At 41.3% G+C, this 24536-nt stretch overlaps 4 protein-coding genes and 1 long non-coding RNA gene across 11 annotated transcripts in view; 2 read left to right on the forward strand and 3 right to left on the reverse strand.

Moving 5' to 3' along the window:
- Cnga4 (cyclic nucleotide gated channel subunit alpha 4) overlaps positions 1 to 6136 on the reverse strand; it is a 37865-nt gene extending 31729 nt beyond the window's left edge. Inside the window, exon 1 of one of the 2 annotated variants that reach the window (XM_019210661.2) lies at positions 6081 to 6136. The gene's annotated coding sequence lies outside the window, so the exon portion shown is untranslated. The remainder of the gene's footprint in view (positions 1 to 6080) is intronic. The other variant, XM_019210660.2, reaches the window with a different exon arrangement.
- Fam160a2 (family with sequence similarity 160 member A2) overlaps positions 1 to 9382 on the forward strand; it is a 32271-nt gene extending 22889 nt beyond the window's left edge. For 4 of the 6 annotated variants that reach the window (XM_010644266.3, XM_010644265.3, XM_010644270.3 and 1 more), the window contains exon 12: positions 620 to 9382. In XM_010644266.3, the coding sequence (XP_010642568.1) occupies positions 620 to 978 (359 nt within the window). In that variant the 3' untranslated portion in view covers positions 979 to 9382. The remainder of the gene's footprint in view (positions 1 to 619) is intronic. The other 2 variants (XR_004517437.1, XR_004517438.1) reach the window with 2 other exon arrangements.
- Positions 1467 to 6158, reverse strand: CUNH11orf42 (chromosome unknown C11orf42 homolog). Its single transcript, XM_010644264.3, has 3 exons — positions 6081 to 6158; positions 1856 to 2648; positions 1467 to 1597 (listed from the first exon to the last, which is right to left on the reverse strand). The coding sequence occupies exons 1-3, from the start codon at positions 6150 to 6152 to the stop codon at positions 1467 to 1469; spliced, it is 996 nt and encodes a 331-aa protein (XP_010642566.1). The 5' UTR covers positions 6153 to 6158.
- Positions 9383 to 10101: 719 nt separating the features above from the next.
- The window catches only part of LOC117286316, an 18022-nt gene continuing 3587 nt past the window's right edge, over positions 10102 to 24536 (forward strand). Inside the window, exons 1-2 of the long non-coding RNA XR_004517439.1 lie at positions 10102 to 10157; positions 14265 to 14385. This is a non-coding gene — a long non-coding RNA (uncharacterized LOC117286316). The remainder of the gene's footprint in view (positions 10158 to 14264; positions 14386 to 24536) is intronic.
- LOC104876297 (olfactory receptor 52W1) lies at positions 10998 to 11990 on the reverse strand. The gene has a single exon (XM_010644263.2). The coding sequence runs from the start codon at positions 11988 to 11990 to the stop codon at positions 11028 to 11030; it is 963 nt and encodes a 320-aa protein (XP_010642565.1). The 3' UTR covers positions 10998 to 11027.

Raw genomic sequence — 24536 nt, forward strand, 5'->3', positions numbered from 1 at the left:
TTTTGGTTTGTATAGGACAGGTACTGGTGAGCAGTGAAGTGATAGTACAGGAAAGCAGATTTTAGAGGTAGAGTATGACAGAATTGAAATCATCCCTGAACGGAGATTAACACATAACAGTCTCTGTATTGAAGGAGCAGAGGGTCTGGGTCAGATAGGAAGGGGGAGGGTAAGTGGTTAGCTCTAGTTCTGGAAGGTAACAGGAAGGTAATGGATAAAGGGCATATGATAGATGGAGAAGTATCTTTCTGGTAGTAGAGTAGTGACTGAGAAGAGAGAAGAATCCCTCGGTGAGGGGTGGGTGGAGAAGCAAGGAATCATAGCTGGGAATAAAGTGGCTCAAGTGTTGGCTGGTTAAGATGATGGTTGCCTGGCTGGGGAGGCTGAGTAGGGGAGGAAAGGCTGGGCAGGCAGTGTTTAAATGTTGGAATGAGGAAGAACGCCTCTCTTCTCCGTTCTCTGGGGTCGTCTATACAGAGGGGATAAGAAATGGAACCTGGGGTCCATTTCTTGTTCTTTTAGAACCCTAGTAGAGAATCCAGGAACCTAGGGAACCTGCCCAAACTAAGGCAGGTTTGAAGATCCAGAGCACCTTCTTGATACCCCTGTTTATTCCCAGTGAAGAGCCGGAGGCCATCCTTGGGGGAGTTACTCCTGCGGCATGCACACAGTCCAACCAGGGCCCGGCAGGCCACACAGGTCCTTCAGCCTGGGCGAGATGGAGCTGGACTTGGCCTAGGTGGGGGCTCTCCTGGGGCATCGACTCCAGTTATGCTCCCCAAGGGCGGGGCTCCTGAGCGCCAAGGTGAGGCTCTGCGAGTCAAGAATGCTGTCTACTGTGCAGTCATTTTCCCTGAGTTTCTCAAGGAGTTGGCTGCCATCTCCCAGGCCCATGCTGTCACGTCGCCTTTCTTGTTGGATACTTCAGAGGAGGCATCTGGCCCTCCCATCTCAGGCTTTGGGCCCCTCAATCCTTAATTTTCTTCCATGGACAATCAGGGCCATAAGTGACCTGGGCTGAGGCCAGGGCACAGGCTCCTTTTTATGTTTGGAGGCAGTGGCAAAAGAACTTTTTAATTTATTTCAGATGAATGTTTTATGGAGAACTTACTGCAATATGTATAAAAGGGAAATCTCTATTCTGTGCTCATTCTTTTTTCCCAACCTTTTTCTATGGGGCTGGGTCCGCAAAAATGGTTGTACGTAGAAGGGGAGGTCATCAGGAGTATTCTCTCTGGTGAAGACATTGGTGCAAAGGTTTCAAGCTATCTCTTTTGCCCTTAGAGGCTGAGAGAACTTGAAGCCAAGGGAAAACAGTGAGAACTCTTCCCCTGCCTCTGGACCACAGGAGGAAGAAATAACATGGGCCCAGGATAGCTTGGGGGAATAGCAGCTGATGTTTATTGGGGACCAGTATCCCTTTGCTAGATTTGAGGGCTTTGCCCCCTGCATCTGTTGCTTCAATTTCAGTCGTCGCTGTCGAACTCCGAGGACAGAGCTTGCAGCAGGGCCAGGGACATGGAGTGCCGGTCTGGGTCCCCAGGACCCCCACCCTGGGCTCCTGGTGGGGGGCTGCGGGGGCTGAAGAGCCAGTTCTCTGCCAGGGTTGGGATAGTCACAGCTTGATTCATGCCCTAGTCTTTTTGATTCCCCTGTCCCTCCCTCTGGCCCTCTCTGCTGCCCCCACCCCCATACCAGGGCCGTGCTTCTGATTTACCCTCCCCTGAGTCCCTTATGTCATCCCCTTCACCAGGAATCTTGGGTGCCCCACACATTCCTGGCGTATACTCCCCATAGCCCCTCTCCCCCTTCTACTTTGTCCCTCCCAGCACCTCCTCATTTCCCCTAGAAATACCTGACAGCATCTGGGGCCCTCTCCAGAAGAGGTTTCGGCCCTTGTAGGAGAATCTGTTGGGTCTGCCTTCTGGCCCTGCCTGGGGAGGTGGTGTAGGTGGGACTGGAACAGATGGGGACCCATCAGCTTCGGGAGTATCAGCAGGTGCTGCTGGGGCCAGAGTTGGCATGATTCTGGGGTTGGGTCTGATCCATTTGGCTGAATGAGGCAGTGGGTCTTTGATCAGAGGTTTCTGTGGTCCCACCACTCCCTTGGGCTGCAGTGAAAACTTGAGGCAGGAGAAGGCAACAGGCAATGACCGCTGCAACTGGAGCATCTGGGGCTCACCGGCTGTAGGCAACAGCTCCAGCTGCAGCCAGGAGCAAGAGAAGACCTGGTAGATGACATAGATGCTGTGGGTGCTTCGGAGCCAGGGAAGACTCTGCTGTAGGCTCACCTGCCCTGGTGGCAGCAACAGGAAAGCAACCTTCTTGCGTAGGCTACCCGTATGTAGGCGGATCCAGCAGGACTGCCCATCCAGCAGTCGCATCTCTTCATAGGTAATCTGTGCTCGTCCATTTGGTGAGTATTCCCGAATGCAGTGGGCAAAGGCACCCTCAGATCCTGCTTGTTCTAGGAGGTTTGGTAGTGGTCCCACTGGTTCCAGTGCCCTTCGGCCCTGCCGCCCTGGCAAAGCCAGGCGAGCGTGGGCTGGCCGGGACTTTTTCACTAGCACACCCAGCAGGTCATAGAAGGCTGAGTCTGACAAGAAAGGTACTGCCACTACATTGGATCCAAAGTGTTCCTGGATAACCTGCGGGTGGCCAGTTTGTAAGTCAGGCACTGAGTTAGGGTCAAGAGTGAACTAGCAGTCTACTAGAGATTGACTTTCCCTCTTACTTAGATCTCTACAGCATACCTAGTCTTTTGTTTTTGGTTTTTTGAGATAAGATCTTGCTGGGTAACCCAGGCTGGCCTTGAGCACACTGTGTAGCACAGGCTAGCCTTGAGCTCGTAGTGGCCCTGCCTCAGCCTCCCATGTACTGAGAATATAGGTTATACTTCCTGCATGTCTCCTAGTTCCTTCCTGTAGCAAAGCCTTGAACATCTACTATGTACCAGACTATGCCAGATACTAAGGATACATGAAAGAATGAGACTTTATATTTACCTTAATATACCTCAGTCTAACTGAGGAGACAAAAGGTAAGCAGTAGTAAAGTAATAGCTGAATGTAAAGAAGATGAGTGACTTAATGGCCTTTATCTTTGATAGAAGGAGGTTTCTAGGTAGTAATACTTGTGTTTTAAAGGAATTAACCAGTTAGGAAATGTTACTCCAGGCAGAGTGGATAGCCAGTGAAGAAACACTTTCAAACTATGGGGGGCACATCTAAGAATAAATAATTTCATATGACTTAGATGTTAGGTATGAAGAAGGAAAGGCATCCAAGAACTAGATTTTGAAAGGCCTAGTAGGTCTTTTATAAGTGACTGGAATATTACCCAAGGGCACTTGTTTCCACTTGAAGGGTTCTGGGTAGTAGGGACAACACCAGGTGTGTGTTTTAGGGAGCTGGTTTTTAATAGGAAAACATACGTAAGGAGAATTGATTATTTAACAGTATTGGCAATACTCCAGGTAAAACATACTAAGTAAAAGCTGAAATAATAAAGGTGGGGGAGGAGGGAGCAGAAAGGATTCTAGAAAGATGTAGGTGATAGAATTTCTAGAAATTGGTCACCTAAGGGTTGTGGGAGAAGGACTCTTCAGGGATCATTCCTACGTCATTGGTTACATGGGTAATGTCATTAGCCAAGAATAGGTGCACAGGGATAGGTTTCTAATGTCTATTCTTTATCTACTGTGTCAGTTACTTCCTAATATGTATACTTTCTACCTTAGTCACAGGCATAGTTCTCTTTTAGGGTATTTAAGGCCTCATCTTTGTAATGTTACTTCCAAAATGCTTCTAGGGATTTCAGCTCCCCTAGGTTTTGTTTATTTTGTCCTGCAGATTTTTCTCGGTAACATACACAGTTGTAGAAAGTATTTCATGAACAACTAGGAACCCTATAATGTCCTCTAGTAATTGTACTGGTTTTATGATCTCAACCCTTGCAAGGCTGAGACTGGGTCATTTCATTGGCTGAGACTTTTGGCTGTCTGTTCTAGGGAGTCAGGGCAACCCCCCATCTTCCTCTGTCAGTGGTCCCCTAAAGCTGATTTGTGTTTGGTGACATAAAGCTATTTTGGAAGTGCTAATTCATAGCATTAAAAGGATATCTATCTGATGAAGTTGAGTCTCCACCTGGTTAAAGCAAGATAGCTTGCAGGCTACTGTCTTGTTCATCTGGCCATAGAAACCACTGGTACTCTTTTGATCTTCATGGAAGAACTTCTCATCATTCCTTCTTTGCTTTAATAAGACATGGATCAGTTTCTTTTGGATGGGAACGTTAGGCTAAAGAATAGGCCTCTGAGAAGAGCCAGTTGGGTTTCCAGGGTTGAGAGCAGAGCACTGATGTATTCTCATTTTTGGGTGGAATGATTTTTGCCCCATGATGAAAACCACTAAGGGTAACCTCAGAATCCCACCCTAATTGCTCTTTTGTTTCTAGATCCTGAACATATGAAGTGTCTTCAGTAGGGGTCTCTCCATTAGAAGTGATGTTTGAAATACTTGGCTTATTGTCCAAGTTTCTTCTGAAAGGGTGAATCTTTGGTTTAGCTAGAGGTTCCTCCCCAGCACATACATAATAATTTGCCACGGAGGCTTATTAGTCCCTCCTTACCCTTGAGAGTCCCAGTGGTCATCTAAAGTAGGAAAATGAAGAAGCTGTGCTGCTCTGTTCTTTCCCTAGGGTGACTGTGTTCTTGCTACAGTCACCAGTTGAGACAGCTTTTTGCTCCTACAGAACTTCTCTTTCTGAGTGGGAGTTCTAGGTTTTGTAGGGATAGGCCAGGAAGGTGATGGTGGAAGATTATCTCCCTACATGTAGCTTGAATTCTGAATGGGGAGTTCTTGAGCCACATTCTGTTTAGTGTAACATTTTGTAAAGTGCCCAATAAGTTGTCAGCAATTTTGATGATAGTAAACTAGGATTATTTCAAGGTGCCCTACTCCTTGAATTTAATTTATTCTTCATATCTCTACCCTGATTTTTCTATTGAAATAGTACAGCAAGTTTTTTCATACTCAGAGATGGTATAGTGTTGTGATATTTGAAGAGTAATTTATTGTCATCCTGATTCTAATTGGTCTGATCTGGGTTGAACCATCTGCAGTGCTGAAACCATTTACTCAGATACATAGCAACTCTTTGACTCTCCTTTTTCTGCTTCCCTGGCCTTTATGGTGAGCAGCTTACCAGGGAATGGGTGCTGTATGTCATGAAGGCTGCTTTAAGTCTGCAAGCTTAGTGGGCTATTTTCTGTGAAGGCTTTAAGTATGTCTGCCTTCAAATTAATGTTGCCATAACCTGATCCATAAAGTCTCCCACCTGAGAAATTTGAAGCTATCTAGGCTGCAGCTGACAAGTGAATTGATGGGACATGTTGGATACTTGCAACCCCAGAAAGGGTGAGATCTTTGTGCTTCTTGAAATTAATTTCACTCCAATCCAAATTTCTCATTGTGGGAATTAAGGTGGAAGGAATATCTGAAAGAGGTTGAAGGTAACGATTGTATAGGAAGTTTAAAGGGCTTTCCATGATGTTTCTCTATACTTTTTTTTGGCCTCATTTTGCCACTGCTCATTTGAATTTAGCTCTAGAAGACTTTTGGCAGTCTACAAATATTTTTTTCTTTCCTGTCTTGGCTTTTGCATATGCTCTACCTTTAATTAGTATGCTGTTCACTCCCCCATCCATCTGCTCATTAATTTATTCAGGTATTTATTGTGTCCTTTTTATGTGCCAGCTACTTCTGTCCATTTTTGTATAACTCTTCCTTCCATAGCAAGAATATTCTTCAGGAAGCCGTCCTGATCTCTTAAGTCTTATTCCTGATTTGTGGTTTCCTTGCTATTGTTATAGCTCACTATATTTCGATCTTTAAGGAGCCTTTCTTACTACAGTTGTGATTAAGTGGGGCAGTTTGCATATAGCACTTTACCACTGTGCCTAACATACAAACAAGTACTGAGTAAATGTTAGTTACTATTGTCTTAGGTTTCCCACCCCTTCCTACTCACAAGCTGTTCAGACCCATCCAGATCACATTGTTGTTGCTTCCTTTACCAACCTTATCCTTGATGAGAGTCCAAGTGGCATCAGCTTCATCCAGTGTTAGCAGCTGGGGATTAGTAACCAACATGGTGGGCAGAGCAGTGGCTGTTGCAGGAACCCTGGGCTTCCCTAGAACCCTATGCCTTGGGCTCTGACCTATTGTAGCATGAGGTCATAGAGGTCCTGCTAGGTAATGTTTTGGGTAGGGTGAGAACAGTAATTTTTCTAGCCTCATTACAGCCTGTGGTTCATACTCTTGAGTCACCTACTTTAGGGGAAGAAAATGTTGGTATCTGTTAGGCAGCACTGTGTGTGTGTAATTCTTGGTTTGTGTTCCTTAGGGAAATAGGATTATGTCTCTTCTAGTAGTCTTCCTGAAGCAATTTACTCTTCAGTTAGCTGCAGATAACTTCTTTGTGAGGTTGAATTGGGGTCCTAAAGGATGTAGAAGTACAAGACAGGTCTTACATGGAGAATGCAGCAGTGGTTCTCAACCTTGGCTGCACCTGGAAGTTACTTGGGAGTTTTAAAAATTACTGATGTCTGTTTCTTACTTCCAGAGATTCTGATTTCATCGTTCTGGGGTGAGTGGGCATCACAACTTCTAAAAGTTTCTTAAGTAATTTTAATGTATAGCCTAGGTTGAAACCCATTATTAATGGGTGGGTTATAAGTGCAGAGGAAAACAGGTGTGTGTGTAGGAGGGTACCATGCTGAGCAATGACAGTGTGGAGGGTAAAAATCTCATTCAGTTAATGTTGCCTTAGTAACTGAAGAGAATTTTCAGGGAACCAGAATTACTGAAGTAAAATTGAGGAAAACTTTATTTATCCTCAATTCTCTGTCTTAGGCTAATTTTTGTCTACTAGCTTCTATTTTACTCCAGCTCCTGTTGGTTATATCCCCTTGTTTTTTAATCCAGAAATTTCAACCTAGTATTTTTTTGGTTTGACTTAGAGTCTTTCTAGGAGTTCCTCTCCCATTTTATACCTTATGTCCAAAGAGTCCTCTCTCTGAGCCCCTCAGAGAGCATCCTTTGTGCCCAGGAAGAACTTGTGTGTAGGGAGTATCCTCCGCTGGCTTGGTCCAGATTGTAGTGCTGTCCCACAAAGTTATCTGCCATCTGAGTGCCTGAGATGGTGGGAGTGTGGGGTGGCAAAGCAGTTCTACAGTGGTGGGAGAGAGTGATGTCAAGAAAAATTTCCTAAAGGAGATATAACTGGCCTTTGGGAAGGGCAAGTTTTCCTGAGGCAGTTCTCTTCACTAAATATATGAAAGCCAAGTGTCTTTGGGCTTCATTCTGTTCTTCAGGAGAATAATTAATATCAAATATTTGTTGAGCTCTTCTGTGCTCGGGCCTGTGCCATATATTGGATACGTTATTTTAGTTAAATCCTTTTAGGAACCCCTTGAAGTAGGTACTATTCCATTTTACAAGTGAAGAAAATGCTCAGTGAAGTTACATAATTAGCCCACGCCAGAGAGTTAATAGAGTGGGATTCAAATCTAAGCCTATTTAATTCCACCTTTAACCATTAAACAATAGTCCTTTTGGTAAAAGGAGAAATCAACATTTTCCTTCTGCTTGTTTTAATGTGTGGTAGGAGAGGTGCATGCTGGATGGAAAGTAAAAAGTAGCTTAGAGAAAAGGAAATGGGCAGGATGAGAGAGAAGCCAGCACAGACCAAATCAGATACCCAAAGATTCTCATAAGTGAAGTTCCTCCTGTTAGTAGCCCTTTAGCATGTTTTTTCATTTTTGTGCACAAGGAGAGGTTACTGAGTGTAGTGTAGTTGGCATCTCTGTTCTCTCTGGAGAGGAATTCTATGTGAGGAAGACAGACACAAGTAGAGTACGAGAGAGACATTCACAAGGGCCAAAGACATGGAATAAAAGTGACAGTGCAGGGAGGCGGAGATGGAGAGGTGCTGAGTGAGTGAGAGGGAGTGATGCACATGTAGGTGCTGGAGGGAGCCCAGCATGAGAAGGGGTAAATGAGGTAGATGCTGGGACGGTGGCGTGTTGGTCACATTAGGTGAGAGCCCTTTTGGATTTTTGTTCAATGAGATGGGCTCAGAGAGGCAGTGGGGTAATGATCAATGCTTCAGTGAGAAGCCTATACCTTCTGTCTTTTTATCGTTTTCTGACTGCCATGATTTCTAGGCTTCCTAAATTCCATACTGCTCTACTTTGACATTAAGAAGTCTGTCTTTCCTTTTGGCTCATAGATTGTGAGACTGAAAGTTATTGAAGGAAAACAGATGACAACTGAGTCCTGGATGGAGTTGGTGAGCCTAAGGGGTGGGCTGTTTGGGCCATGACCTGCTGCTGGGATTTGCTTCCAGTGTGGCACATTCTGGGGTCTCCTTGAGAAAGAGGCATAGATCATCTGCAGGATCTCTGAGGGTGATGTGGAGATCACAACAGGAATAAGCAAAGGGGCTATTTATTCTACACTTGATCTTAGCCAAAAGGCTGAAATGCGATGGATGGGGCTGTTTATCCTGGGAATGTGGAGTTCTCTGCACAAACCTCATGGACAGTATAGCAGGGTATAAAATAGCAAAGACCTAGGGATAAAGAGCCCTAACAATCTTCACTTCTCTCAGTCTGTAGAGATAATCATACAAGTCCTTAATACTTTATTTGAAACTTCTGGGGGCATACATCTTTTGGAATTGAGAAGCTTTCAAGTTATAGAAAGGGGAATATAACTATATGCATATATATATATATATTATACATAATATGTATATATAACATATTAAGAAATACCGCAGAGGGATTCAGGGCAGTGTCTTGTAATGAAACACATCATTTCTTCAGTTAAATGTATGAATATTTAAAATGAGATAAAGACTATAAATAGGATCATAAGTTGAAGTCACATGATTTTGAGAGAAAGATAATAAAAAATTGTTTCATCAGAGACTTTTAAACTTAAAATTGCAGGTAATGGGTTTGTGAACTTACAATTAATTCTCAGGTTATAATGAGGAATGAGTGTGCCAGGAAAGCTTTCTAAAATATCACGTAGTAGGTATGTATGAAACCTCATCCAGAACATAATACAAATGTCCAGGGGAGTAGATCTTTGGCTCGAAGGAAGAAAGTTCTTACAATGGACAATGTGTAGCTTTGGAACCAACTACTGGGGAATTCTGCACCCCCAGGGGTTGAAGGTGCCTTAGAAGAGTCTTCCTGTAGTGGGAAGGTGAATTCATTGCTTATGAACATTGGCTGCACATGATTTCCCTTTTCATGTATCGGAGGGGAAAGGCAAAAGCTGTGTATGTATGATATGGGATATTCTTACAAGAATTTCTTTATATTTCTTTATAATGTAATAAATACCTTGTTATACACATGTTTGTTCACATCTTATTTTTTTAAGATACATTTTTATTAAAGAGAAATCACTAAGGATATGGATGTCTTAAAGCCATTCGTATTAGTATTTTGTCACAGTTATCCAGAAAATCATTGCTTGGAGGGCTTTTAAATTGAACTTTGTGAAAAAAATTAGTCTTGAGAATGACTGAACCCATATTTGAATTGATTTTAGATACTCTCTGTACCTACTTGGATTCAGTATAGTAACACTCAGCAATCATGCAGATCCTGTGTGCTCTCTCCAGTTCTTCATCAGGACCTGGTGAGACTCCATGTTCTAGAGATGGCATCTTCTGATTTTTCAGGTCTGCGGCTGCCTCTCCTGGATGGTGTCCTATGGTACTTAGTCCAGCCGTCTGAACTGAGTTGGCTGGGTTGCTCCTGGCTCCAGTTCTTCATGGCTAACATGAATACCCATGGTTGTGATAGTTTTCTCAGAGAGCTATAGCTAGGTCTGCCTGTGCAGCTTACAGTGTTCTTTGACTACATAATAGTGATTTTTGCTCTCTGTACGAGATTTTCAACTCCACGCTGGTATGAAAGACTTTTGTACAGTGTTCCTGTCACTGCAGAGTCCTAGTAGAAAATGAATCCCCTGTTGGACAACACCATGACACTTCTTATTTCATGTCTTTTTCTCTGGCAGTTGCAGCAGTGTGAAATATGCCTATTTCATCATATTGCATCAACATCATGTTCTGTAAGTGACATTGACTCAGATAGATAGGGATGTTGGGGAATTCATTTGGGGTGCTACATTCTTGGTAGAGGGTACATATGGGCAGATTAACAAGAGGTCCTTGTGACCAGGCAAACAGGTGATATGATCATAATAATTTTCTGGGACACCACAAGTTTTTTTATATGAATCCCTACCCCTGAAGCTGCAGATCCAGGGGAAAATTCTAGCTGTTAATTCTTGGGGCTTTGGTAGGGGTTGGGATAGCGATTATACATGAGATCAAGAGGATTCACTGAGTTGGGAGTGTCTTAAAATAAAACTGTTCTGGCCAACTTGACACCAGTCACATCCAGATTCTCAGAAGGTGGGGGATCCCAGAGAAGCACCTAAGCATTTTCTTCCAGTGGTAGTGCCAACCTCTGTGGCAGTGCCAAGCCCCCAAGTTTGGGATCTGTAGAGGAGCTTAGGCAGACAATTGTAGTGACAGGAGAAACTTGATGGGTTTGGGGTGTAGGGGACTTACATTCTAAATTCGATGTTGAAACAGTAAACTTGAAGAGGTAAAGAGTTGAAGTGGGGGCTTGGAAGCATCGGTGAAAGAGAGATGGCAACAAGAAAAGATTTCCTTCAGTTTATTTATTAAGGTCCCAGCTACCCCCTATTTTATTTTCCTTGCGTGATAATGTACAGCCCCTTGCCTTCGGCTTCCTCTCAAGCAGGACACAGGGCCAGCCCAAAGTCTACAGGTGCCAGTGGTGCACACAGTTGGAGCTTCACAGAAAATATCTGCCGAGTCCTACACAGTCCTACACAGAGAGAACCCACACTGCTGATGCCTGCATCCCTGTGTCCCCCCACTTCACCTCCACACCTACTGTACTCTTGTCATTAGAACTGGCCTTTTCTGAACGTGAACATTTCCAGGAGCCGGTCCCTGATCTGCTTGGTGCGAGCACCATAGATGAGGGGGTTGAGGGCCGGTGGCAGCAATAAGTAGACGTTGGACAGCAGGATGTGCACAGGCTTTGGGACAGTGTGACGACCAAAGCGGTGTGTGAGGTAGGAGAAGAGACCAGGCACGTAGAAGGCCAGAATGACACAGATGTGAGAACTACATGTGCCAAAGGCTTTGGCACGGGCTTCCCAGGTCGGCAGCCGCAACACAGCTTGGGCAATGAGCCCATAGGAGCCAGTGATGCCCAGGATATCCATGCCGGACACGGCCAGTGAAAGTGCCAGCCCATACAAGTTGTTGGCCCGTGTGTTGCCCACCACCAGCTCCACCACTGCCATGTGTGCACAGTAGGCATGGCGTATGGTCTTGGCACAGAAGTGCTCAAACCGTGCCACCAGCAGAGGGAAAGGCACAACAATAGCTACAGCTTTGAGTGCCAGTGCTAAAGCTGCATAGCCCACGCGGGCCTTGGTGACTAGGACAGGGTAGTGTAGGGGGCGCCCCACTGCCACAGCACGGTCACAGGCCATGGCGAAAAGCACCCCAGATTCCACAGCAGTCAGAGCATGCACAAAGAACATCTGGACCAGGCAGGCAGCATACGGTACAGGTCGGGGCCCAAGCCCCAGCACAGCCAGCAACCCTGGGGCTACTGATGTGGCCAAGCCCAGGTCTGTGGCTGCCAATGTGGCCAGAAGAAGAAACATGGGCTGGTGCAGTGTGGGGTCTGTGCGCACCACTGTCAGAAGTGCCCCATTACCCAGCAGGGCCAGCAGATACATGGGCCCAAACATGAATGTCAGCCAGGCCTGGGCACCCCCTAGCCCTGGAATTCCCATCAGTGTGAAGAAGGTGGGGCGCAGGAAGGTGGAGTTGCACTGTGGAGTTTCTACCATACTTTGAAGGTCTAAGCTATAGGGTTCACGTGGGCATGATTCTGAACAAGGGAGGGACAAAAGGACAGATTTGGGGAGTGTCACAGTGACACAAACCCATCCATAGGGGTGGTGAAAGGCCGGGAAGATCACGAGGATAACCCTAGCTTGGTGGAGGCAGGTTGGATAATTATGGTCATAGTCTTAGCAAGGACGAGAGAATCCTCTGTTCCTAAAAATCCACAAGGGCTGCAGGGGTAGAACTGGGGGGCAGTGATAATGAGGGAGAGGCCAGAGGAAGGGGTGACTGCTGAGTGATAACTGGAGATCAGCTGAGAGGAGAGCTGAGAGCAACGCTCTTCTTTCAGGTCCGAGCGGAGTCAGTCTCGCCTCTGGATTCTGGGGTAAAACCAATGTTGGGTGGGAATCAAGGTATCCTGTCCTTGACTGTGTATCTTTGGGAGGGACTTCCGGGCCTCCGCTTTCTCACCTCAAGAAGGGGAACGGGCACAAGGATCTTAGGTGTTTCCCAGCCTTAACATTCTGTGCACCAACCCTCCAAGAAGTAAGCAGAGTGTGAAGAAAGGGAGAAACTAATGGGAGGCCGATGGGATCTGGAGTGAAGCCGGGAGCTTGGAGTGACAGGAGAAACTTGATGGGTTTGGGGTGTAGGGGACTTACATTCTAAATTCGATGTTGAAACAGTAAACTTGAAGAGGTAAAGAGTTGAAGTGGGGGCTTGGAAGCATCGGTGAAAGAGAGATGGCAACAAGAAAAAATAAAGTTTTTTCTTTTTGTCTCCTTTCGCTTTCATCTTTCATGATCCAGAAGGATGGTGGCGGTGGTCTCCACTAGAGTCTTGTTCCTGGGGTTTCAGAGTCGAAGTGTCAGAGGAGGTGGAAATTGCACTCAACCCAGGGGAGCACATGTATGAGGAAGAAGCAGTTTTGATATTGGAAGAGTCAGGATAGACTTCCCAGCGTAGACAGTTCTTCTCAGCAGAAGTTTAATAACCGCTGAATGAGGAAGAAATTGACTGACGGGGGAACGATCCTAGGCACTGTGCGTTGGCAGCTTCTCTCCATCTTGGCCAGTGCAGCGGGGCCCTTTATGTGTCTCTTCTCCTGCATCCCTCAGGGCCCTTCTCCCGCTCACCTGTGCCACATTAACTCTTCCCTGTCCTGCCTCTGCTCAGTGCTGATGCGCTCAGTAAGGACGGGAGGAAGGAGAACATGGAGAGGGAAGAGCTTGGAGGGAGGAACGCTTTCTCTGGGCCCTGGAGTCTTGAGAGTTACGTATTAATAAAAAAATTTTTTTAAGGAATGCATAAAAGAAAATTATGGTCTTGAAGCTAAAAAAAGATCCTGCATTACTTTTAAGAACATCTATCCTACTCTCTTGGAGCTACTTCAGTCTTCTCTCTCCACTAGATTGAAAGAGTCACACACATTGTTTATTGTCCATGCTATCTTCACTGCTTATTACAATGTCTGGCTTGTGGTTGGCTGTGAATAAATATTTGTTACCTTTAGCTAGTCCAAATAGCCTATCATGACTAACAGGGATCTATAGTTTTAGCAGCCATAAGTATCCATGAAGAGAAAATTATTTACTGTCAATCACAAGATGCAAAAATCACACAAGACCACAGGGCTTATTGGAAAATGTGGACAGGGGCATAACATTCAAAAATTTTATCAGTGAAAACTTTAAAAAGAGATAGGAATCCAACAAAAATGGCAGAACTGTTTTACACATGTTAAATGGTTAGAAACCAGAATATAAATACTACAATACATATGTGATACTTCACCTAAAAAAGGATTTGGAGTTTCCCGTGTGCCAGTGAGTGCTAAGAGCAAATTGTGAAATACTGTCATGCAGTGAAGGATGCTAATCTGTGATGGGTAGAAAGATGTTAACCCAGATCTGGTTGGGCGTAGCTCACAGCACAAGTGGTGAGCAAGGTAGCTGATGGTGTTTGAGTTGTGTGCATGCTGGGCTTTCCTATGCAGTTCAGCTCACCATTTTTGTGTTTCTCAAAAATGGAGTCACATATAGGTAAACTTGAAGTTCACATTATGGGGCTGGGGATTTAGCTCCGTGGCACTGTGCCTGCCTCGCAAGTGTAAGGTCCTGGTTTGACCCCCGTACTAAAGGAAGGAAGGAAGGAAGGAAGAAAAATCACATTATTCACATAATTGTCTAATTTTTTCAATTATATTTGAACAAATTTTCATTTCAAAACCAGCATTTTAGCAGAACTAATCGACTCTTTTTCTGGCCCTGTGCCAGGGGGTGAATACACAGCAGTGACAATAACAAGACCCTGTGGCCCTGAGGGAGCTCGCAGTCTAGTGGATACCATGACGTAAACAGCTGTCAGAGGGCTGTAAAGACAGCCGCATTGACTCAGGTCAGTACCAGATAAAATGACGGCACAGAGAAACACATTCCCTTTTCCTAAGGGAGTCAGGGGAAGTGAGTCTCCCAGAGTGTCCTATGTGCACACCTTGCTCTAATCCCTAACCTCATCATAGTCACTGGAGGGATAAAATCCTTTTTTCCAGTTTTTTAGATAAACTAAGGCACAATGAGATTAAGTAATTTGCTGAAGGTCACACAGCTAGTAAATACCAGAGTTAAGGCAATAAAAGAGTCTGGCTTTATCATACTTACTGGTAGTCATTACTTTGAGCATTTTAGCTGAGGTTTAACACATGAGTAGGAGTTCCTGAGAGTAGCTGGGGCAAATTTAACCTGTTCCTAGGACAAGTATTTCAGAAGACTGTGGAATTGGCAAGTGGGGTCAAGATTGCTGAAGGGGCCTGTGTAGCTGTGATTATTTGCCAGTGGATGGTGACCTCTTATCCGCTCAGAAGGTAGAAGCAGTGGGGTGAGAACCATGAAGAAGTGGGTAGGAAAAATTGTTTTTTGCCTCAAGAGAATGCTAGTGAGAGTTCAGGCTGTTATACATTCTTGCTTCTTGTCAAAGATTGTTTATAAGATAAATCAGAGGCTGCTTTAGTCAAGTAAGTCCAAAATTAAAGTAACTTTACTTTATATAGAAATAGTCTGTATTTTGAATTTCCCACTCTCCAGTAATCCAAGATGTACTTGAAGATGTTGTTCTAGAAAATTCCTTCATTGTTCTCTTAGTCGTCAGTCCCTGCTTATAGAAGCTCTCTAGGCACATTTTGGGTCACTTGACCGCTTTTTGCCAGTGACATAAGTCATCAGGGCAGGGGATTTGACATCTGTGGCCATGTAGGGGTATATGCCAAAGCCTGCTCCCTAGAAGATGCTGGTTATCTTCAGGGAGTGGGGTGGCAGGAGGAAGAGATGATTCATTGGTTCTCTCAACTGCTGTTAGATGGCATGGAAAATAGGACAGCTGGGTTATGTTTCAAGATTGACTCTGATTTTCTTACTTCTTTTGCTAATGCAGCTACCACCAATATCTGTCATACAATATGGTTCTCAGATGTTACTATCTTGTGTCCATGTGGGGCCTGTTCTGCTTTCTGCTTGAAGGGGTGCTTTAGTAATAACACATAAGAGTACATTATCCATTCATTCAGTAGGTTACAGATCAGAAATCTTGGATCCTAGTGGTGCTGCTCAATACTTAACTCCTTTGGAATTTTTCTAAGGTAAACTCTCAGTTGTCAACTCATAATTCCTAGGCCAATATGAGACCCTTCTTTGGTGAGTAGCATCACAATAGTTCACTTTCTCTGTTTCCAAGGCATTACAGAAGGGCATGGCAGAGGAAAGCAGAGAGAAGGATCAAGGGAGGGAGAAGGAGATGGACCCTTCCAGGCTACCCCAGTGAGCCACCTACTCCAACCTGGCTTCATCCCATCAGATGTGGCTATAAACTCATAAGTGGACTAATATTGTGATGAGTATCACACTCCTGTGATCCAGTCACCTCCCAAAGCTCCCAAAGTTTTCTTCTTCATTCTGAGGCTTCTTATACTTATTTCTGTTATCATGAAAACTCTCAGCCTTTTTTCTTTCCTTGGGCCTTAATCACAACTTCCTAAAAGGTAACATAAGAAGTACATTTGCCTCATTTTGAAAATTTTATACCATTTGACCATCACTGTACTAAAAGCATCCTGTATTCATATTCATGCCAATTCATAGTTTTGCCTTTCATCTCACTAGGTTTGCTTTTTTTCCCTTTGACCACCACTGCCTCTAGTTTTACATGTACTGGGGGTTTCAGTGCATGCATTTTGCTCATATCCATGTCCTTTATTACCTGCACTTGCATTCCCTCCACCTTGCTATTATTCCCTTCCTATTGTCTAGTAATATTCTCCTATCCTATCATATAGGCTTATCCTAAACATGATTTAAAAGAGTATTAGTTATCTTTTCCCAAAATATAAATTTCACAAGTATTTACTGCAATAACAACAAAAATAAAAATGTATAAAGAAAAAAGTAATAATCTCTACTTTGTCTTCTTTCCAACTCCTCTTCCACTCGTAATATAATTTCTTGTTAATGTTTTATTGTTCATTCTGTCATACCTTTCTACATACAAATATATAGATATATAAACATAGATATTGTATTTAGTTATTAGGGTTTTTAAATGATTTTGATCTCAAATGTGTTTTCTGCAATTTTTCTTTTACTCATTTGACAAATATTTAATGAGCACCTTTCTTACATAAAGTACTACACTTAGGAGCCTAATGATAATATACTGCAGGAATACATGAGGTTAATAGCTATAGCTATAATACATGCTTTTTGAGTTGTATACACACAATATGTTTGATTATGGGATAATTATATACTCTTGCAGTTTTGAGAAATAATAGATATCATTTATGCAGTTTTTCCTAGTATTAACAGCTTGCAAAACTATTACAACCAGGATATGACACTGTTACTGTTAACATATATAAAAGTTTAATTACCACAAAATATTTTTCTTTTTATATGCATAGCTGTCTCTTCCTTCTTATACTTCCATTGTAAACTCCTAGACATCACTAATCTCTATTTCTACACTTTTGTCCTTTAAACATGTTGTGTAAATGAAATCATGCAGTATAAAACCTTTTAGAATTTTTTGACTTGGCATAATTCCCTCGAGTACCATCCAAGGCATGTGTATATAGTTCCTTGATTTTCAATTACTGAGTGGTATTTTATGGTATGGACATACCAGTTTGCTTAACATCTATCGAAGTTTTTGTGGGAATGTAAGTTTTGATTTTTCTGAGATAAATCCCTGAGTCCAATTGCTGGGTCATGTGTAGTTTTTATAATGTAACCATAAACACTCATGCCATAGACCGAACATCCCCCTGCCTCCAATTTATATGTTGAATCCTAACCCTCAATGTAATGGCATTTGAAGATGGGCTTTTGGGAGGTGACTAGATGATGAAGGTAGAACCCTCATGAATTACTGCCCTTATATAAAACACCCCAGAGAGCTGTGTCATCTTCGTCATGTGTTAGCAATCTGTAAACCCAAAAGCAGGCCCTTGCTGGACAATTAATCTGTAATGCCTGTTCTTGGACTTTACATCCTTCAAACTGTGAGAAACAAGTATTTGTAAAGCCACCTGGTCTATGGTATTTCAAAAATTGAAGCTCAGGGTAAGACCCTGTCAAACTGTTTTCCTGAGTAACCGTTATACCATTTATATTTCTACCAATAATTTCTTATCTGTATATTTTTTATTTTTCTACCCTTATTTCACTGGTTAGAACTTTCAATATTATATTGAATAATATTGGTTTGAGTCAGTATCTTTCTTGGGTTCCTGACCGTGAAGAAAGGTGTTCAGACTTTCACCATTAGTGTGATTTTAGCTGGTTTTTTTTGTTTGTTTGTTTGTTTGTTTTTTGTAGATTCTCATTGTCAAGTTGTAGTCATTGCCTTTATTTCTAAGTTGGTAAGAGTTTTATTTGTCGGAGACTCATGTAGTCAGCTTCCAGTGCCCAACTTCCCAGTATATGATTCAGGCCTGAGAAATAAATACACGAAGAGACAGAACTAAGAGGGAGAAAGCAGGGTGCCAGGATGATCAATGTTGGTGCAACTGACAAAGGTGCTGGATTGTCCCAGGAACTGACTTTAACTGGCAATAGTTGGGGTAAAGGCAACATGTGGTTTCTATGGAAATTAATATGAACAAGGCTCATAAAGGACAAGACAAAACATTCTCAAATTAGGAACAAAATAGACAAAGTAATGATCATAATTAGAACATTGTCCTTTAGTCTGAAAGTTGTGGGGACGGAATTTGGGTGCAAGTTAATTCTGACCTTGGTATGTAGGCTTTGGCCAGACTCACTTCTATAAACAAGCCAATTGTGGGGTTAACTCTTCACAGCCTGCTTTGGGTGTAATCAATATTACAGTCCTCTGCATTATTCATGAATGGATTTAGGATTTTGCCTACAGCTTTTACTGGCTGCAGGTGATATGATCTTAATTTTTCTAAGCTTGTTGATATGGGGAATTACATTGATTGTGGAATGTTAAACCAATCTTAATATACCTGAAATAAGTTCCATTTGGTTATAGGGCATAATTATTTTATACCTTGTTGGATTTGACTTGCTAATATTTTATTGAGACATTTTTGCTGTTGTAAGTATTGTTTTTTGTTTTGGTATAGCTTTCATTTAGATTTAGTTCAGGGTAATATTGATCTCAAAATAAATTGGGAATTGCCTTCTACTCTTATTTATTTTTTGGCTTTTTGAGACAGGGTCTCACTATGTAGTTGAGACTGACCTGGAACTCACAATATAGCCCAGGCTGCTCAAATTCACAGCAGTCCTCCTGCCTCAGCCTCCCGAGAGCTGGGATTACAGGCCTGCGCCACCACGCCCGGCTTCTACTCTTTTATTTTCCGAAGAATTGTATAAAGATGAGGCTGAGGATTTGGCTCAGTGGTTCTGTCACCTACCTCACAAGTGCAAGGGTCTGAGTTTGATCCCCGGTGCAAAAGAAAAGGGATTGTTGTAAAGATTGGCCTTAAGTCTTAAGTTTAGCAGAATTCTTCAGTAAGATAGAGTGGGCCTAGAGACTTCTTTTCAGAAGCTTTTCAATTACAGATTTAATTTTTAAGATGGTTGCAGATTATTTTATCTTGTTTGAGGGTTTTTGATTGGAGCTTATGAGAACTTGGTCTATTTCTTCTAAATACTCAGATTTACTATCATGAAGAAGTTTTTCATAGTGTCTTAGATACTTTTCTTGTTGCTTAGACAAAATACCAGACACCCAAAATTAAAGGCAGAAGAGTTTACTTGACAGGTAGTTTGTAGAGGTTTCAGTCCATAGTTGGGTGGCGTGGCAAAGGGGTATTGCAGAGGAGAAACAGTTCATGACAGGCAGTAGGCAGAAAAGCAGTGAAGCAGCATCAGCAGCCTGCCTCTCTCTTGCTGTCCACACTCAGGTTGGGCCTTTCCATTATCCACAGGGAACTGTGCCAAACCAATCAGTGGGGTAATTTAGTAATCACACACCCTTAATCCCAGTATCACACACTTAATCCTAGTAATACGCTCCCTAGATCCAGCCACCTCTGAAAAGTCCCACCTATGCCCACATAACACTTTGGGGGGACATCTAGATACAGGCCATAATACATACTATTTCTTTATTAACTGTGATGGTAATAGAGACTATTGTGATGTATTTTATTTTATTTTTGATATTGATTATTTATGTCTTTGTATATCTTGCTAGTTTATTAATTTTATTAATGTTTTGAAGTCTTTATTTCATTGATTTTTTTCCTATTTTCAATTCCATTGATTACTACTCTTTATTATTTTCTTCCTTCTGTATGCATTGGGTTTATTTTTCTCTTTCTCTCCTAATTTCTTCAGGTGGAGGGCTTAGATTACTGACATGAGACCTTTCCTTTTTTTCTCTCTCTCATTGAGTTTATTGGTACATTTTAGGTATACAGTACAGTTACATTCTTCTATGGTATCTTGTACCTTTGCAGGACAGGTCTTGGTTCTAATTTTTTCCCCTTGTTCCTGCCCTCCCTTCACCCCTATCTCCCTTCCCTGTTTACAAACACTTTATTTCCATGTTTTCATTTTCTCATATTTTTTCTTTTCCCTTATTTCTTTTCCCCTACCCTTCCCACTTTCCCTACACCTTTAGCCCCTTTCTTCCTATTTCACATTGTCAATTATATCATGAGGATCTTATGTACCATTATAGTTTTTCACACCAGAGAAACTATTTGGTATTTATAAATGTGTGACTTATTTATTTCACTTAGGAGTATATTTTCAATATGTATCCCTTTTCCTATGAATGAATCTAATTTCTCATTCTATATAGCTGAGTAGTATTCCATTTTATAGAAAAACCACATCTTTATACAGTCTCCAACTGATGGGCAAATGGGCTGTTTCCAAGTTTTAGCTATTACAAACTGTGCTGCTATAAACAGGTGTGCATATATCAATGTGATGTGATTCTTTTAATTCTTTTGGAAACATACCCAGCAGAGGGTTGGCTGGGTCAAATGGGACCTCTAATCCCAGCTCTTTGAAGTATCTCCATATTGATTTCCATAGTGGTTGCACCAGTCTGCACTCCCACCAACAATGGAGAAGGGTTCCTTTCTCCCCACAATCCCACCAGCATTTGTTATTGATTGATTTCTTGATAGCAAACATTCTTTGTGGGGTGAGGTGGAATCTCAGTGTTGTTTTCATCTGCATCTCTCAAATGACCAGTGATGCTGAACATTTTTTCATATATTTACTTGCTGCTTTTACTTCTTTGTCTGAGAAATGTCTGTTCATTTCAGATGCCCATTTTTAAATCAGGTCTTTATATATGGGGGGGCTGATTGTTTTTTTTTTCTCTCATTGAGTTTATTGGTACATTTTAGGTATACAGTACAGTAACATTCATCATTGGGATATTGTAACTTTACATGACAGGTCTTGCTTTTCATTTTTTCCCCTTGTTCCTGCCCTCCCTTCACCCCCTCCTCCCTTCCCTATTTACAAATACTTTATTTCCATTTTTTCATTTTCTCATGTTTTTTGTTCCTTTTCCATTATTACCTTTCCCCTACCCTTCCCACTTTCCCTACACCTTTAGCCCTTTTTGAGTTCTTTATATATTCTAGATAAGAGTCCTTTGTCTGAGGAGCAGCTGGTAAAATTTTTTTCCCACATTGTAGGTTGTCTTTTAGTTCTGTTGATGGTTTCTTTTGCAGTGCAGAAGCTTTTTAATAAGATGAGATCCCAGTTGTTGATTCTTTCTGCTAGTTCCTGTGCTACTGAGGATTTGTTCATAAAATCTTTTCCTATGCCAGTGTCTTCAAGAGTTCTGCCTAACTTATCTTCCAGCAAATTTAGGACTCTTTTTTAATATTTAGATTTTTTTTTTTGAGACAGGGTCTTGCTATGTAGTTAAGACTGCCCTAGAACTCACCGTGTAGCCCAGGCTGGTCTTCAACTCACATTAATCCTCCTGCCTCAGCCTCCTGAGTGCTGGGATTACAGGTGTGTGCCACCATGCTTGGCCTCAATATTTAGATCTTTAATCCACTTGTATTTTAGTTCAGTGCATGGTGAAAGATAAGGGTCTAGTTTTAATCTTTGGCAGGTTGAAATCCAGTTTTTCCAGTATCATTTATTAAAGGGGCTATCTTGCCTCCAGTGAGGATGGTTGGCTCCTTTGTCAAAGATGAGGTAGCTGAGTACATCTGGAGTTGTTTTTGTATCTTCCAATCTATTCCACTGATCCTCAGGTCTGTTTCTTTGCCAGTACCATGCTGTTTTTATCACAGTGACTTTGCAGTATAGTTTCAAATTGGAAATTGTTATACCCACTGCCATGTCTCTGTTGTCTAGAATGGCTTTTGCTCTTCTAGGTCTCTTCTGGTTCCAATGTATTTTTAGATTATTTTTTCTAGTTCCATGAAATATAGTGTGGGAATTTCAATCGGCATTGCATTGAATCTGTATAGCAGTTTTGGTAGTATGGCCATTTTCACTATGTTGATTCTTCCTGCCCAAGAGCAGGGGATATTTTTCCATTTTCTTATATCCTCTTCGATCTCTCTTTTCAGAGTGCTATAGTTTTCAGTGTAGAGGTCTTTTGCTTCTTTTGTTAGATTGATTCCTAGATACTTCATTTCTTTGGATGCTATCGTGAAAGGAATTGCTTTCCTAATTTCTCTCTCAGTGAGTCTGTTATTTGTGTACAAGAAGGCTATTGATTTTTGGGTATTGACCGTGTATCTAGCTACTTTGCTAAAAGTGTCAATTAAGTCTAGGAGTCTTTTGGTAGAATTTTTTGGGTCTTCAATGTAGAGTATCATATCATCAGCAAATAATGACAGTTTAACTTCTTCCTTTCCTATCTTTATTGCTTTAATTTCTTTGTCTTTTCTAGTTGCTGCGGCTAATGTTTGTAGAACTATATCGAAGAGGAGTGGTGATAGTGGGCATCCTTGTCTTGTTCCTGATTTTAACATGATCTTTCCTTTTTTCTGATGTTGGCATGTTGTGCTATGAACGTCCTTCCAGCACTGCTTAAGCCACACCCCACACAGTATATTTTCATTTCCACTCATCTAGTGTTGTATTTTTGAAAAACTTCTTTTATGATTTCCTTTTTACATAGTAATTTAGAAGTGTCTAATTAATTTCCAGGTTTTTAGAGATTATCCTAGTCTTTTTCTGTTACTGGTTTCCAGTTTAATTCCATCATGGCTAGAAAACAATCTGGGTGAATTTGTTTTTAAAGTTTGGTGAGGGTTATTTTATGGCTAAGGATAAAGTCAGTTTTTGTGAATGTGTATGGGTACTTGGGAAAATCAAAGTGTATTTGGCTGTTTTGGGTTGGGAGGTTTTGTTTTGTACATGTCAACTAGATCCTGTTGTTTTGATTGTGTTGGCCATTCTATATTCTTGTGACATTTTAGTTATTAAGTTTCTAAGATCAGTTACTAAGATCAATTTCTTTAATACTAAGATGTCTGTTTTACATTGTGCATTTGTCTATTCTCTTTTCAGTTCTTTTAGTTTTTGCTTCATGTGTTTTGAAACTGTTTAATGTAAACCAGGTGTGGTGATGCATGCCTGTAATCCCAGTACTCAGGAGGCTGAGGCAGGAGGATCACTGTGGGTTCGAGACCAACCTGGGCTACATAGTGAATTCCAGGTCAGTCTCAACTACATAGTGAGACCCTGTCTCAAAAAACAAAAAACAAAATGAAACAAACAAAAAAAGAAACTGTTTAATGTATACATACTTGGAATCATTATGTCTTCCTGGGAAATTCTTTTATCATTATGAAATGAGTCACTTTATTTCTAGTAATTTTCTTTGCTCTGAGATCCCTTTTATCTGAAATTAATACAGTCACTTCTACTTCTAAATATTTGCATGATATATGTTTCTATCCTTTTATCTTCAACCAATGTATGTCATTAAATTTGAAATTAATTTCTTATCAACAACACATAGTTGGGTCAATTTTTAGTCCACATTGCCTATATTTTTTTAATGTTGTATTTAGATAATTTATATTAAGATATTTATTAATGTGTCAAAGTTTCTCTACCATTTTATTATTTATTTTCTCTTTGTTTTTCTCTGTGTCTTGTTTCTTAATTTCTGTTTTCTTGCTTTTTGTAGGTAACTTGAACATTATAAAGATCCAATCTTGCTTTATATTTAGTGTTTTTACATATACTGTTTTGTATAGTTTTCTTACTAATTGCTGTATTAAAAAATATACATGACTTACCATAGTTTATAACAATATTTTATCACTTTTTGTGGAAACTTTACTTAATATTTATATTCCTTTACAGTCTTTCCACTTTTAAATATTATTGCCTTGAGTATCAGATGATGTTATAATTTTTGTTTTAATCATTGCATGTAATATAAAAAACTCACGAGGAGAATATACCCACATTTCTGGCCCTTCCATTGCTGTTTAGTCCTTCCTGATGTTCAAAAATATTCCTTCTTTTGACAAATGCATATAACCTTGTCATGGACACTCCTCTCAATAAACAGAATATCTTTGTCTAAGAAACCCTGTCTGCTTCTGCTTTTTCCCATCTAGAGGTCACTCTTAATTTCTATTACTATATCCACTTTTCTTATGTTGTAGAATCTCATATAGGATAAGTGCTATCATAAAGTATGTAGCCTTTTGTATCTGGATTCTTTCACTTGACATAGTAATCTTGAATTTAGTTTGTGTTGTTAAATTTTTCAGTAATTCATTTTAATTGCTGAATAATGTTACATTGTATATAAAAATTTGTTTGACTCATGTTGATGCACATTTGGTTCATTTCTGGATTTTGGTAACTATAAATAAAGTTACTATAACATTTGTATTGAAAGTTTTTGTGGACCTATTTCTCTTAAGAGAAAAAACAGGAGAAATAAGAATCTCAGTCCTAAGAGTGGAATTTGTGTTGACACTTTTCTCATTTATTTCCTTTTATTGGCTTATTACCAGTTTCTTCTTTTTTAAAATTAATTTTATTGGTACACTTCTGTAATATATA

Source organism: Fukomys damarensis, unplaced genomic scaffold (genome assembly GCF_012274545.1).
Source record: "Fukomys damarensis isolate Sample0158 unplaced genomic scaffold, DMR_v1.0_HiC HiC_scaffold_16, whole genome shotgun sequence".
In the NCBI taxonomy this organism is placed as follows: Eukaryota; Metazoa; Chordata; class Mammalia; order Rodentia; family Bathyergidae; genus Fukomys; species Fukomys damarensis.